The sequence below is a fragment of the Trachurus trachurus genome, assembly GCF_905171665.1.
Source record: "Trachurus trachurus genome assembly, chromosome: 21".
NCBI lineage: Eukaryota > Metazoa > Chordata > Actinopteri > Carangiformes > Carangidae > Trachurus > Trachurus trachurus.
In genome coordinates, this window is record NC_139899.1 from 12,879,025 (window position 1) to 12,896,088 (window position 17,064).

The following is a 17,064-nucleotide window of genomic DNA, read 5'->3' on the forward strand; positions in this document are numbered from 1 at the left end:
ATATGTACTCTCACTCAGCCTTTATCCTCACTGTATCATCCCATGGTTCAAGTCATTGCCATCCAGAGAGACCATCTTCATTTATCTGTCTCGTTCCCTCCCAACCTCACTCTCTTGCTCTTGCTGTCTCTTTCCTCTTACAATCCCTTGTTTGAGGCCATGTTGTTTTCTTTTCACTAACAAGTCCCTATTGTGTAATTTCTGCCTCAATATACAAACTCATAGGACCGATAACACAGTTGTATTTATGACAGTGAGAGGAAGAAGAGTATGAGAACAACATTTGAGGAGGAAGCTGATTTGGTGTCGGCCCCCTGTGCACACTTAATGGCTGAGGAAAAATAACCTCCAACTGTTGGATACTCTGTCCCCTTGACCATATAATGCCAGGCATTGTGGCAACTTCTGAAATAGACACATCCTCGTGAACGTGATGACCCAGGAAAACATCATAGACATAATTCGAATATAAATGCTTTAATGTCAGGAAGCTATGTTAATCAACTTGTTAATGTGTTTAATCACACAATGGTTACTACGGCTCCACCATGTCAGGTATTACTAATAACCTCACATACCGTCATCTCCATGTGCACATACGATACACTGACAAATGTTGGTCTCTAATATGTTTACAATGACTGCTGCCTGGAAACCGTTACACAGTTTTATTAACTCTTATCCTCCCGGTACACAATTATTTCATTTCACAGAGTAACTTTAATCAGACAAATACATGTATGTCCTGTAAGGATCAAACTTTATTGTTTTACATGCCTTTTAACATCTTTTTTAAAATGTTTTTTTCACTATTCAGCCAGTATATGTCTAAGTTTTATCGTGTTTGAAAACCTTTCCAGGCAAGAAAGTGGGCTAAATCCCACAAGAAACACTACTGTCACCAAAGATACTGTACATGTGTTGCTACCAAGTACACACACACACACACACACACACACACACACACACACACACACACACACACACACACACACACACACACACACACACACACACACACACACACACACACCCCACACACACACACCCCACACAATACTTTAGCAATATTAAAAGACCCTACTTGAAATACCCTAGCAACTACCTTGTGACCTAGCTGAGCACATTGTTCTACTGTTTCTACTGTACAGCACAAACAAAAGCAGTCAATTGGTGTTCACCATTTATACATTTATAAGCAATACCCTTAAAAAAAAGAAGAGGACAAAGACCCTGACCCTGCAACACTGAACCATCAACCACTCAGCTCTCCTTACCAAATCAGATCACTTCAGGAGTTTTCAGAAAGCTGAACGTTTCCTGCTTCCTTTGTTTGAACATCAAACTATCCATCAATTGCAATATCAATAGAAACAACAGATTAATGAACTGCCATTCATTAACCTGTAGGTACAAAATGTAGCTGTTCATTTCCATTCAGCTGTGAATATAAAGACATTTATACAGGTGCCACTTCCGCCTCCAACAAGGCCCACAGTGAGCAACAATGTTGTGTGTGCGTGTGGAAATGTCTTACTTTATTCATTCCCTTTTCCACTGGAGCTCAGCTGCTGCCCCAAGATAACATTGTTCATGTTGCGGAGCCTCGCAGTTCTTCTGTCTGGTAGGAGTGGGCGGTCGGTGTGGGATAGGGAGATGGGGCGGTGTGTGTGTGTGTGTGTGTGTGTGTGTGTGTGTGTGTTGGTAGGATGTTGTGGTTAGAGAGGCTTGGCGATTGTGACAGTCGCATGCATCCTTCCTGTTACTTAAGACACACCACTCTGTTCGAGTGTATGTTTGCTCGTTTTCACAGCATTTAAATCTCCCTGGCTTGGTGATGCCATTTTTCTCTGTTGCTTTCCTCTTGTTTGTGGTTGGATTGCATTTCCACTTTTAATTCTGCTTCATAGTTTTAATGGCCGCAGTAGATTTGCCTCCGCAGTTGATGTCAATGTGGATAAGCAGCCCTCTTCATTTGGATGACATACAAATCTACTGCTCTAGATTCACATTTACTCAGAGACCGGCAAACATATCTTTCACAAATTCTCTTCTCTGCCATTAATATCATTGTAGCTCCTTGTCCTCTTTTTATTGCACACTAAAAGTTCCCCCTCACTGTTCTTCCCTCTCTCTATGTGTTCCTCTCCCTCTGTTTCATTTTCTTTCTTGGTTACATTGCACCATTTTATCTCTGCATACTACCCTGTCTTTCTCCAACTCTTTGAACAAAGCCATGATAAGCGGTGCTGGTTTCCTGTCTGCAATCCCTTCTTTTCGTCCCTTCATACATTAGTATGCTAACATTACATTCAGCTGATTAGATAGCTCGCTTCAAGGATGAATCCCCCCTTGTGGTCCTTGCCTCTACGTGTGTGTGTGTGTGTGTCTGTGTGTCTGTGTGTGTGTGTCTGTGTACACGTGAGCCATACAACACCACACCTCCTCTTTCTCTTTTGTAGGTAATGGCTGTCTGCTTTTACATGGCAAAATAAGATAAAAAAATTGGAAAAAAAGTGAAAAAAACAACAAGTTTTCCACATGACGTCTGACTATTCTTTATTTATCTACAGACGGTGCTTTCTTCTCTTGTTCCTGCATTTTCTTGACTGTCATTTTCTCCTCTTGTGACTATTGCAATTTTATCTTTCCCTTCCTCTCACCTTTTGTTTAACTATGTAATTATGTAATTTTCCTTCTTGCATTGACGTAATCTGTTCTTTTAAGTCTACTCATTCACTGTCTACACTCAAGCCATTTGACTTGCTCACCTATCCTCTCTATAGTCCTTCATTTTCCTCTTCTACTCCACACTTGCTTTTCTGTTCTGACTCATCCTGCTGTTGCTCTACCTTCTTCTCCCTACGTCAACCAGCATGTTAAAGCAACAGGTGTCCTGTGGTTTAACAAGTCTCTTTCTTTCTTTTTTTTTAATATTTTCTCATTTAATCTGTTCTAGCAGTTGTGAAGTAATTTTCAATCAACCTCTCTTGTCTCTAAATATTTGCCTGATGTGCCCTTAAAGTTTCATAGCGGAACCAGAAATGGTGGTTTGAAACAATGATTAGTAGTGGGGAAAAAATGCTCATTATTATTTTGTATGATCTTTCATTTGTTCATTAAACAGACATGATTTGACATTTATACTCTCATATGCATATGCAACTGCCAGCCTTGGGTCACCTGTTACTTTTGAAGGCAACGTGAGCTTTATTTCACCTATAGGTGGCAGCAAAGTGATTCCAGCCAACTGAAAACATCCTGTGTGATGATTAGCAATAAAGAAAATGATCATCCATTGATTTTAGTTTTAACTCATGCTCTTTACTATTACCCCCACTGCTTTGGCAGCAGCAGCAGTGGGTTTTCTGTCGATGCTGTGGAATAGGAAATCACCTTTTTTGATATGGCTGAAAAAATGACTTTGTGACTTAAAGGGATAGTTCAGCTTTTTGAAGGCCATTAAGTATAATATTTGCAGTAGAAAGGTCTCTGCTCCCTCACACTGAAAAACAGAAAAACATTGTCAAACTGTCGTGAATGAGGGACGATTAATCAGCATATTTTCGCCGCCTACGAGAAGTCCCGTCTCAAAATACTACACCAGTTCAAGAGTACGATATAAAGTAAGAATTTACAAAGCATCAGCTAGTTGGAAAAAAAGTTTGTATATCTAGAACTAACCAGCTCACTCAGTATTCCTCCACACAGGCAGGCTCCGCGACGCGCTGTATCACACCGCCTCTTCCACACACCGCTGATCCAAACAGCTGATAGGCTGAGTGATACAGCACGTCGCGGAGCCTGCCTGTGTGGAGGAATACTGATTTACAGTAGTACTGAACTATCCCTTTAAGTGCTGTCGGTGTGTTTCGGAGCTAAACAAGAAGACTTCTCAAAGAAAGAGGTGGAGTTTTAATGGTAGCTCAATAGCATCACGCATAGAGACTTCTTATTACTTCAAAACCATGTCTAAACAATTTCCCTTCTCTTTTCTTCCACAAGGCTCCCATGTTCTCGTGGCCACGTCTGAGGGATGCAGACCCTGTGCTTCGCTGTGAGATGGCCTCCACTGGAGAAGTGAATATAATACAGATATTGAAATATTACAACTCAATTTCCTCTTAATTCCCTAACTAATTTGTAGAATTGATCTGAACAGTTACTCATGCAGGTTTCTGTTAATGTATTTTCTTGCAGGTGGCTTGTTTTGGACCAAACATTTATTCAGCCTTCCTGAAAGCTATGCTCTCCACAGGCTTCAAGCTGCCACAGAAGGGCATCCTTATTGGGATTCAGGTAAGACTACAGCCATCTGGAAGTCCACTTGCCTCCTGTTTGTGTTTCCTCTTGGTGCCTTCTGCCCACTAGACACCCAATGTGATTTTCCTTACGAACAGGTGGCCTAAATCTTTTCGGCTGTAAGCTTCATTCACTGCCAGCCTGGTACTCCTCACTTTGTTTCACTTCAAATCACACCTTGATTCTTGCAACAACCAAGTCTCATGTTACTTAAAACTATGATCTAACTGTCAGAGTGTGAATGACCACAAGAGGTTCGAGTACAGTTAGCAGAACGGATGATGCCCCTAAGGTGAATGGAGGAGACATGTTGATCTGATGGTGATAATAAGAGGCCATACACAGACATAAAACTCAATCAGTTACCAGTCAAAGAAACATGATCCTCATTATAGAATCTCCCAAGGTGATAATTAACCTCTCATAAAAAAAATGACAAAAACTAATCAAGTGTAAAAATGCTCTGTCAAAAGGAGACTTGAATCACAATTTCTGGGTAACAGTGCTGCAACAACATCCCGCCATTCACACCAATCCACACACACTGATAAGAACAAAATGTAAGTCTGGGTTTGTACTTTTTAATGACATCACATTACATGAGCTTTAGTAATTATGGCTAGCTGCCATCCTGGGTTGCCAAACTGAGTTTGAACAAAGCACTCACAACAGTAGCTGTGTAATTGGTGCTCTTGGGGAACAGGTCTATTTCAAGGCAAGTGCCTGGGTGGTGTGGTGGGGGTCACATCCGCACTTTAACATGGCTGACGAGTTGCAACAGTTATGGTCCACATTTCCAGAACTCAGAGGAACACAGAGATTTACCTCCCATAGTTTTAACAAATATTGTGAGAGAGAATAAGTTGTTTTTTTTATTTGAAAGTGCACTCTTGTGAGACAGTCTTGTGGAAAAGACTGAAAAAACTGTGGCCTCCAGCTTGAGGACGGTAATTTTCAGTTTCACACAGGCAGCACTGAAATGCCATATTAGTATGGAGACTCCCTTGTACCAAGCCCCTTTGTCGGTGCAGTACTCCTCATGTAGATTCATTATGAATATTCTGCTGGGAAATTTGACTAATGTGATGCCACCCCTTCAGCAACACAAACACAAGGAACAAATTCACAGAAACAGTGATTTACTGTAAGTTTCTATATTTTTCTGTGGTGCAGATGTTCTGAATTAGAAATGTATCGTACTGCATATCCTTACACATGTCTATCAGACAGACTCTGTAGCTGTTGCCCTTTTTCTGTGTTCTACATTTACCAACTCCCTCAGCTGCACTGTCACAGCCAAGCAGCCGTTACTGGGCTTTTTGATGAAGCTTATACTCTATCAAATCAGCAACATTTCAAATATGTATGTGAGGCCTACTGGAGTGGTACTCTCATAATCCAATGTTTGGAAGATACGTAGTGCCATTTTTGTGGCTTACGTTTGCAAAGACAAAAACACAAATACAATTTCCTCAGGTAGCATATGAGCTTACAATGGTACTCCACCACTTGGTTTAGTGTTTTCTCTGAAAATTAATAAACACACTTGTTGAAAAAGAAAGCTAACATAACATTACAAGCTGCAGAAATAGCCCAATTCAAGATATTCATTTATGAGCCTGAAGACAACATTTATGGACTCAGTACTACGATTTTGATGTAAATTCTGTAGCCTATGTGCACAGTGTTGTTAGCTCTTTCTTGTTTTCCATTTTGAAATATTAAGAGTTCTAAAGATAGTTTTTTTCAAGCTGTGTAACATCTTTTACTCCTGCTCTAAGCCCATAATATAAACAACATGCAGCCCAAGTGCCCAACACACGCTATTCTCTGTCTATTCTTCTATGTCTTATGCAGATAACTACAGTGATTGTGTGTTGGGCTCTGAGCTCTTGCAAAACACAGGTGACCTACGATTCCATACTGTGCTGAACCCATCCTACGCAGAGTGCTGGAGGAGCTACAGCTATTCTGCTAATATGCTGCTCACATTATCTCCTCTATGTAGACATGGTGTCAGTGTCACTGCTTTCTTCAACCTTGTTTCAGGAACTAGTGGCCACAGCACATCTTTTCAGTTTTCCTCACATTTGGCACAAACATTCACCTGGACATGAGGATGAATTGATTACTGAGGCCAGTTTGGCTGCAACTCACGGAATCATGTGTTAATGATGACACAATTCGACACAACTGTTGAATATGATGCAATAATAGCATCTTATATCCAAATGGTCAAAGGTTAACTTCACTTTAACATCATGATATTCTCCACAAACACTTAGGGCTTCTGTCCAAGGCTGTAACTCAGGAGGTGGAGGTTGTGACCATATTTCCTGCAACTTGGCTGGTCGGCAGAGGCAGTAACTCTTAGTTTCGGAAGTTGACACACATCAGTTGGAAATCCCAAAGAACTGTTGCACATCAATCCATGATGTCAAGTGTGAGAGCATCACTGCTGTGTGCGCTGGTGTTTTGTCACTCGTAATTCACCCCCGGTGTGTGTTACCCTCAATGTCGTACAGTGAAGTGAAATTGATGTACTATAACTGTAGTATTACATTATTAGAGCCACCGCCTCTTTAGTTGTTACTGTCTCCTCACCTGTTGCTGTCTAGCTGGCATAATCTCCCTCGCTCTCTTTATCACACACTCTTAACTCTCCTTGTCTGCCTGTCTTGTTAATTAGGCCCACCTTGTTTTTATACAAATTCTGCAGCTGTGTCAAAATTGCACACCGAATTAGAAACTTGTATGTCATCATATACAGCTTAGTAAGGTGGGCTTGAAAATATCCAAAACATATCAAACCGTGTCACAACGATTTTTGGTGGGATAGCAGTAATTTTAACGAGCATATTGTTTACAGAGCTGAAGGGCACCCAGTTTGGGCATAATCAGTTGTGAATAAGCAGCAAAAAATAAATTTCAGCACTTTCATGCTTTATGCTTGGTGGAATCTGTTAAGTAGGTCGTTTGAAGCTAATGTCTAAAAACATAAATGCATTGCAAATTGACTTTTTGTTTTTCCTTTACATCCTCATGGTATTGCTTTGGTAACTAATCCAACCCAATGAAGTACGGCCTACTCCTGAGTTGTGTCAGCTGTAGTATGCTCTCTAATAATTCACATAATTTTATTTTCTGCATATTATGTAGTGTGTATTCAGTAATTGGTCTGATACAATACAATACGATATGAATATATGATACAAATTACTTCATAAATCCCTAAAGGGAAATTAATTTGTTTGATGCTGATACAGTACCAGGATCTGAATAATATGCTACAACATTTGGTTAAATATATTGTTACCAAAAGTGAAAAAAGAATGTTGCTGGGATGGCATTACATTGTGAAACTGTTTTCCTTGTTCTGTAATAATTGCCTAACATGGCGTAAAATGGCTCCATATCAGTCTATGCAGTCTTAATTACCATCATTCTGAAGCACAATAAGACAAATGGTTTGGAAGAGGAACCAAAAGGTCAGGGCAGATTTAGATGGAAGACATTCTCAATGATGAACACTACATGGAATACTTTGTCTCATGCAATTTCTTTCATCCATTATGTTTCAACAGAAACCCATATCAAAACAGACCTTCTGCAGGCATTATTATGTTGTTGCACCATTTTATTTTTCAAAAATGTGTCTGCCTCACTTCCAGCATTCGTTCCGACCCAATTTCCTGTCCACGGCGCACCAACTAAAAGAGGAGGGCTTCAAGGTGAGTGCTGCAAGCTTGAATGTTTCAAACACTACAGACCAGATTTCTCATTAAAAATCTGGTCTCTTCTCTGTGTGATTTTAACACTGCTGATGAGCTTTCTGGTTCGAATGATTCTGCCTTTATTAAGAAATGAAAAAAAAAAGAGTTACCCCAGTCCATCCAATATTGTTTTTGATATTCCTTATATTTTGTAATGTTGGCCTATTTCTGTCTTCCAGCTCTATGCTACTGAAGCCACTTCTGCCTGGCTGTGTGCCAATGATGTGCCTGCTACTCCGGTCGCGTGGCCCACTGAGAAGGGAGAAAACACCAGTTTGCCTAGTATTAAGAGGTTGGGGAATGTTCATTTTAATACTAAATTAATATTTAAATTCTTTTGACAGATTCATGGAAACATGGAAAACAAAGCCATGTCGAAATGTAGAGACTTGCTTACGGTTTTCCTGAGGCAGTGCTTAAGTAATACATAAACTGTGATTCATTGGATCCAAAATTGGGATATCTAATCAGCATAAGATACTGCCTTAAGATCTAAGGGCATAGCCCCTTCATTATCACCATAATATGCTGAAAAGATCAAAGCGGATGTAGCAGACTCTGAAGTCCACAGTCATTACATTAACCAGACTGGGGCCTAAATAGGAAGGATGAGGAAAGTCTTATGTCAGAGCCAAGTCAAGTTTGAGGAAATCAAAAATAAAGTGTCTTGATCTTTTTTTGACCATGGCCAACAATGAAGCAAAAGTGTAACCAACACATTTAAGCACAAAACATAACTAGGACCACTTTAACAGACATTTTAGTTAATTACACTGTTAAACTGCTTATTGTTGAAATTATGTAATTTGCCAGTGGTCACGTTTGCTTGAAAACTTGTTCAGATGTCAGAGGTACAAACCTTTTTTACATAGGTTCTAGCAGCACCAATAAATGTAGCAGAACTGCAATGTCCAGGTAATTACTCTACAAACAAGTCATGATCATGCTGCAGTGAAGCCATCTGCACCATGGATTTGGAAATGAACTGGTGAAGAAGATGATTTAAAGGGAATTTAATAGGTCTAGATCAAGACAAGACACACAAACATAAGGCTGGATGGCATCAGCTGCGCGAGGAGAAGTAGAGGCCAAGCCTTTATAAAGAAACATATGACCTTTGTTGTCACCATTGTTTGTCCTCCGTATCTTTCCATTAAAATTCATCGCTAATTCACCGCTGGCTGTCAAAGGCCTTCAAATGACAGAGGCAACACAGCAAAGCCCTGACTTCACTGTGTGTCTTTGTGTGTGTGTGTACTTGGACTTCCATCTGCAGTATGTGAGGTTCAGTTTGAGTCATACAGTAGTTCTTAAAGACAGAGAGAGACATTTTGATACCTCATAATGTAGGGTAACCTGATTTGTAGGTTAAAGGAGAAACACCTAAATTGTTGTCCTGATAGTCACCCAGTGTTGGGGGGGAGCAAAAAACGCGACTAAAATTGATGCAGTCAAACCTAAGTAACACCATGGCTACCCAGCGCTCGGGATAACGACAACGCTAAACTATGGGGGCAATTCTTTCAACCACAACAAACACTCAAAAAACAATCAAATATCTATGGTACATGACTGGGATCCTTACAAGACACCACTGAAGTCATATAGTGTACAGTATAAACAGTATAAACTTTGTGTTTTTGCATGTAGTCACTCACCTCAGATAGCCGAACTCTGAAACATCCTGGAAAGACATTACTATCCGATCGCAGAGCACCTGCTCTCCCCACCACAGCAACAAACACCTTTTCCTTGTTGTGATGATTTCTTTACAAAAATAAACGAGATATTTTGGACATTACCACTGCACTGCTTGACTGTTTATTTTTGTAAAGAAATCATCACAAACAAGGAAAAAGTATTTTGTTTCTGTGGCGGGGAGAGCAGGTGGATAGTAGGGATGGAGTGATTTTCGATCGGATCGTCTATCAGCGATCGAAGGGGACGATCGTGATTTCTTTTTCAAATGGCGATCTTTAAGGTGATCTTTAATTAATTTACTGCCATAAGATGTTAAAGAAATAATCTAGAACCTGCGCTCTACTGTGTATTTGAAAAATGTTTCGTGGAGCAACATGTCTGCATACAGAGCCTTTGGATCTGTGCAACAGAGGAGTGAATATTAAACACACACACACACACACTGTTGCATCTTTTTTTTTCTTCTCACTTTTTTTCGGAGGTGCATGCCGCGGACACAGGCTGTGCGGGGGGCGGGTCATTAAAAACACTGATGATGAAGTCCAGAGTGTGTTATCTGGGGTGCGCTGATGTTGACGGGAAAGCCGGCGGAGGTGTGAGGGAACCGGGTGAGACGGCGGCTGGGCGCATCAGCAGAGCGGGGTTGAAGCAGAGAGCAGACCGGGGAGAGTGAAGGCGGCGGCGGCGGCGGCGGCGGCTGCTGCACTCGCTGCACTCGCTGCACTGTGACTCTCCTCCTCACGAGCTCCACACACTGACAAGCTACCGGCAACACAGCGCCTCTGTCTGCCCTTTCAAAGTAAAAAAGCCCGCTGCCTGACGTTTAATTGCGGCGGGATGGGTTGTGAAAATAGATGCGGTGGGGCGGGTCGAAATACTTCATAGATGCGGGACCGGCGGGTTGAAAAAAAAAACGGACCCACGCGTCATGCATGCGGCTTGTCTGTGTGTGTGGACGACAATAACGGAGAGTGAGCGCTATGCGGAGATGAATGAACGGAACTATAAAGCAAGTTTTTTTTTTTTTTTTTATAAAGCTGACGTAATTGCACCCCCCCCCCCCCCCCGCGATTGGATCGCCTATCGGCGATCGACAGTGTCCACGATCGAATGATCTGAATATAGGGCCGATTTCCCATCCCTAGTGGATAGTAATGTCTTTCCAGGACGTTTCAGAGTTCGGCTATCTGAGGTGAGAGATTACAGTACATGCAAAAACACAAAGATAATACTGTTTATACTGTACACTATATGAGTTCAGTGGTGTTTCCTAAGGATTCGAGTCATGTACCATAGATATTTGATTGTTTTTTGAGTGTTTGTTGTGGTTGAAAGAATTGCCTCCATGGGTTAGCGTTGTCGCTATCCCGAGCACCGGGTAGCCATGGTGCCTCACAGGAACTTTAAACTGTTTGGTCATGCAGCCAACACATTACCAAAGCCCTGCCCATATCTACTATATTCAGATCATTTTCTGCATCATTCACTGGTTGATTTAAAAAATTTGAATATCTGTCGATAACACTGGTGGTTTAAATGTACTAAATAGATCTTTTTGCCCGTTTTTATAGACTGATCAACGAAGGTCATATTGACCTGGTGGTCAACTTGCCCAATAACAACACTCGCCACTTGAAGGACAACTTCACCATCCGCAGAATGGCTGTCGACCATGGTGTTCCCCTCATCACAAATTTCCAGGTCTGTGAATATCACGCTAGCGGTGGTTTATATCCTCAGTTGACATTTACATTCTGTCTCTGCATGCTGTTAGTTTGCGTTTCATCCTGACACGTGATACATTTTAGCTTACCTATTTTCCCCATGCGTTAGGTGGTGAAGCTGTTTGCTGAAGCAATTCACTACGCAGGTGAGCTGGACACCACCAGCCTCTTCCACTACCGGCAGAAGGAAAGCCAACACAGAGAGGCTAGCCAGCAGAGCTAGAGCTTCCTCCCCTGTCCCTCAGATCCTCATTCCCTTTGTTAAACTCCAGTATTCAGTGGCAGCAGATTTTTGTATCATAGTTTTTTTTAATTCCCTGTATCTGTTTTCCAATCCTTCAGTGTCAAGATTTGTTGCTAACAAAGGTATCAGGCAGGACATGGTGTATGTTTAGCACATTATCATACACAAGATGCACAATAAATAGAAGTAAGAAGCACAATACAAAAACACTACAGAATAACTTTTAAAATATTAACTGTTAACTGTTAACAAACAACTCTTGTGTTAACATTTGATGAAACATCTCTGCTTGGAGTTCATGCTCCAGCAGGACGAACGAGTTCTTAAGATAATTCAAGTTTGGAGCAGTGACTGTTAATAAGCTGTAAAAAGTGAGTTGTGGACAAGATGGTCTGATCTTTAATAAAGGTCATTGTCAAACAAGTACCAAGCTGGAGATGAAGATTTTTACAACCTGGGAGTTGAAATGTTTTTTTATTAATGACTTATAAGCGAACTATAAAGCTATAGTGAATGAATTATTAGTTAAATAAAAAACCTTAGTTACAGGATATAAATGCTCCATAAAGATGACTTATCATAAAGTGATACCAGAGAGGGTAATTACACTGCCTTTTTTCACTGAAGTAAATCCCAAAGAATGGTGTTGCAGTGGTTGATTTAGTTTTTAGCTCATTTATGATCAGTGGTTTATCTTGTGTTTTCTGCTTTTGAGTTTTGGACCTTTCTAAATTTGATGCAATAACCATTTTTCAGCTTCTCAGCTCTCCCTGAGTTCATTCTCCTTTTTTTTTTTTTTTTTTACACATTTGAGCTTATTCCTATATTTTTTAGTTTTAGATTTCAAGTGGCGTTGACACTAAACATCCTGTCAGCATCACTTTTAAAGATGTAAATAAGGTAGCTGTAATTAAGGTAAACCGTGTGCATTTTATGATGAGGAGAAACTTTTTATTTTTCAAGGGAACCAACCTCAAATCCTATCTTTAAAGTCTGTAGTTGATCATAACTGATCTGTTTTATATTTTATATATACATATATTTATGTGTGTATATACTGTAATTTTCAAACCAAGTCTGCATTTGAACCCACTTACACACAAGTATATTTAGCTACGTACAGAAGTTATCGCTCACTCACTCAGTGTTAAATGTTGTTTTCCTGTTTGTGTTATGTAGGAATCCACTGAAATAAAATAAAGTCTTATCTCAACCAAATCGGCTGTGTGTGTTTGTGCTTGCATTGGACATGCATGAAAATCAAAGTTCCTTCCATTCCTCTGCTGTGAACAGCCTATTCACACACAACACAATATAACGGCATTGGAAGCTAGAGGCTGAGCCATACTTATAACAGAACAAGAGGTTAATCCAAAATATAGCCTACTGGCCCTGAAGAAGGACATTGTGTTTACTAAAGTTTGAAAAGACCAATCTTCTTTGGGTTTTGTCTACCTGCATGTGTTTTCTTCAGTTGCAATGGTTTGAGCTATCAGGGACATCGTAGTGAAGTAATACCAACAGTTTACTTTAATAAATCGCTACAGAAGGACAACCTGAATCTTAACCCTAGCCTTTTCTAGGTTGTTCTCAGTTTGCTTTCTGGTATTGGTACCTTGGTGTGTAATGACACAAAAATCAAAACTCCAAGCAGACAAGGGTGCAATAACAAACAGTCTAATGATCTCTTTGTGGCCAATCATCAAGCATCGTTCATGTTTCAATGTTCAAATTAATTATTTCACACCTGAAGCAGTTCTGGGCCAGTCAACCAGATGCACAAATGCACGACCATCAAATTCATCTTCATCCTTCAGATACTTCCTTTGACAACTGAAAACTGAAAATCACTGAAAACACCTCATTCTGCTGGACCAAACAGCCATAAACGCATTACTACCTCCTGAGGTCAGATGGGGAAAAGCATCCATATGCCCCAGACAGGTGGTGAGAACTGAAGTGGAGGTTGGTATCAACCACAGAGAGCAGCACAATGCCCAACAAACACAGCTAAATCTGTTATAGAGCTAAAAGTTTATTTTAGGTTTAAGTAATACAAAACTTCTATTGATCTATCTCTAAATCCTGCTCAACCTTCCTCCATCTCTTTGAACCAGACTCTCCAGCCTCAGCTCCTCTCCCTCAGCCTCCAGAGGTACCTCAGTGCAACCTCAGCATTTGTCTTTGACTTAGTACATCCACTGCATCTGACTATGGCAGTGTCTCACTGCGACTCTTGCAACAGCAAAAACAAAAGGTCTAACGGTTACAATGTTAAGTCTCGTACTAGAGCCCTGGCGACTGTTTCATTATCCCGATTCCCCAAACAGTGACATTTAAAGTACTGTGTCACAGCTTGCCTCTGATCTTCAAGTGCAATATGACTGATGATGTACAAAGCAACCAGCTGTTTCATGAAGTTGTGAGTGGTGTGAACTTCATTATAAAGTTAACTGAATTACACACACTAGTAGTGTGGACGAGGGCCGAGAGCACACTCACTTTCCTCCATAGTGAGCACTTTTTTAGCCGTTTTTTGCTTGAGTGTCATTTCTCTGCTATAATTGCAGTTTTCTTGGCTTTGATATTGGCCAAGGATGTGAGGAAAATGTGAAAGAGAGAGAAAGAGCAAGTGAAGGCAAGAGACCTAAATATATTTTTGATCCCACGGAAGGAAAACTTCTGTGTTTTTTGGCTTCTATCACCTGGTGCTCTCTCTTCCTCTCTCTCTCACACACAAACACACACACAAAGAATATCAAATTCTGTATAAGCAAAGTCTCAAATCCTGTTCAGTTGGGCAAATTCAACCCAGGGCCATCAGAGTCACGATTCACTGCAGGCACAGTAACCAAGCAACAGGGCTGATCCTGAAGTTCATTGCTGACAATAACTCCAGGGTAGTCCCCTATGTCTTGAGCAGTATGTCGGTAAATCCCACTTTGATTAAAGTGCAGTGTTGTTAAATTTAAACTTACTCTCTGTTATTATGAAAAACTGATCTTCTGTTTTGGGTCTGCTGGCCTTGAAACCTCTGGGAGTACACAAAGGCCTTAGTTCCTTTATGAGAGCAAGCCTTTCTGGGTGTGCAAACTGACAAACACACAAAACATAGACTACCTATTTTGGGTCAGGTTAAATGTAAGATATTTTAGGTCTATTGCAAGACTTATACTTCATCAAAGCTGTATTGCCCCAGACAGGAAGAACAAGGAGAAGATCAGGAAGAAATTAGAAAAATGGTGTTCCTGGGTTAATTTCAAATTGCGATTACAAGCTCCAATTAGTCATGAATAGTGATTTTCAAAGAATGACGCCGATCCTTATTTTTTAAGCCTATATTTGTTTACATTTTGATAAATAGGCACCATCAAAAAGCATTAAATTGGCTTAACAGAGTTCCTGTTTGCATTAAGCCATGAATGCAATAGACAGCTACCACAGGATTATTTTGGTAGCGAAGAAAACTGAAAAAGGCGCTGATTCTCAGGGAAAATCTGAAGTTATAAAGAGCGTACCTTTTCTATGATCTCCAACCAGATGTTAATTTTCAATGGACACTGGGGATAATTATATGAGGCATCCTTGGGAAAGATGCATCACGCTGCAATTTAAATGCTAAGCCTTGACTTTATTTTTAAGTATATTTTTGGGGCTTTTTTGCCTTTAATGGAAAGCACAGTCGACAGAGACAGGAAACGGGGAGGCAGAGTGTGTGGGTGGGGGGAACTTGCCGGAAAGGGCCGCTCAATGCAGGATTTGAACAGGGGCGGCTGCTCTACCTACGGAGCTAAACACCACCTTGACTGAGTTATGACTTTGAGAAGAAGTATGAATTTTGATCCAGTTCAGACAATCCAACAATCAGATCTAATGTTCTTATGCAGTTTTTAATGTTACTCTTATCACAAAAAGTAATAACAGTAAAATTTGGGGATGCATACAATCAGGGAAACTGAAACCTCACTCTCACAAATAAGTTTATTCATAGTGTAGCACATGCAGCGTAGATATTTTAAGTAAGCTGTGACAACTAGTGGTTCAACATAAAAATGTCATTACCAGAGTGAGAACACACTTCTGTCAAACTATGCTAACAGTTACTAACTAATCCACACCTCACCGTTCCAGGTGCCAAAATAACCGAAAATATCAGTAACAGATCTCTGGTCCAGGACTCCTAAAGAGACTGGCTGCTGATCAGAAAAAAGTTGGAAGCAGGCCATTTTAAACTAAGCTAGACTTTAGTTTTGTTTGCAATTTCAATAATAAGTTTACCTAGAGGTTACCTAGACTGGGTAGTTTAAAATACAACACACTTTTTATGTCTATTCAGAGAAATTCAGCGTAATGACAACTCAAGTACCATTCAGTCTGGGTGTTCCTCAAGGATACTTGCTAAGGAAACGACAGGACAACTGTATCTGCTATATATTTTTTAGTATGTTACTGTCATGATGTAGTGTCATGCACTTGGTTTTATCTCATACTGTTGATAATATGTTCTGTAGTTTTAGATTAGCCGCCTATGGACTGGTGTTGAAAATTAGCACTTGTGCTAAACACACTCAAGCAAAGCATCTGGTCTGTCCACTGGAACAGTCTTAATGTATTTGTGATGTCCATATCAAATAAATAAACATAACATAACATCACTTATGTATTAATAATAATAAATAAGATTGGACTGTATTTTACAAATCATTAGGTGAGGAATTACAACATAAAGTATGTTGGGTCTGCACCTACAGCTACAGCTAGATCTACACTGTGTCGGCTTGTGACAATTACATACTGTATCATAATTTACGGTATCATGTTGCCGATTCTCAGTCTCAACTATGTTATTACCAAAATTCCTATGTTTATTGAATGAATCTGTAGACTATTGGCACTATTGCAAATGTTATTGCAAGACAATAGTTTAAAAAAATATTTATTAATTACACTACATTGTACACCCAACACAGCAGGGGCTTGTAAAGGAGTAATAGAAACTAGGGTCAATCACAGCATGCAAACTTCGAACCTTTCCTGACTGATAAAAAAGAGATATGCCAGCTCAAATCAAACAGAATAACTGACACCATCAGACTTTGTTCCTATTTTTTTTTTCTCCCACACAGAAGAATGACGCACCCAGGAATGCTAAATAATGCACTGTTTCGATGCCTTTCCCAAGATGGCATGAAGAGAGAAACCCGCTGTTTTTCATTGGAGTAAAAAAAAATAAACCTGGCTAATTGACATGCGTTTTTCATGCTGTGCTAAATGAATTATTTATGGCAGTGAGTAGCAGGCAAGGCATAGAAGAGTGTGC

The 17,064-nt window shown here is 40.2% G+C and overlaps 1 protein-coding gene across 1 annotated transcript in view; it reads left to right on the forward strand.

Annotated features, from left to right (window-relative positions):
* Positions 1-12,861, forward strand: part of cps1 (carbamoyl-phosphate synthase 1, mitochondrial) — a 55,369-nt gene extending 42,508 nt beyond the window's left edge. Inside the window, exons 33-38 of the mRNA XM_083996272.1 lie at positions 4,006-4,080; positions 4,201-4,299; positions 7,974-8,033; positions 8,255-8,367; positions 11,348-11,477; positions 11,610-12,861. Coding sequence (XP_083852398.1) covers positions 4,006-4,080; positions 4,201-4,299; positions 7,974-8,033; positions 8,255-8,367; positions 11,348-11,477; positions 11,610-11,723 — 591 coding nt within the window. The 3' untranslated portion in view covers positions 11,724-12,861. The remainder of the gene's footprint in view (positions 1-4,005; positions 4,081-4,200; positions 4,300-7,973; positions 8,034-8,254; positions 8,368-11,347; positions 11,478-11,609) is intronic.
* Positions 12,862-17,064: the final 4,203 nt, after the last annotated feature.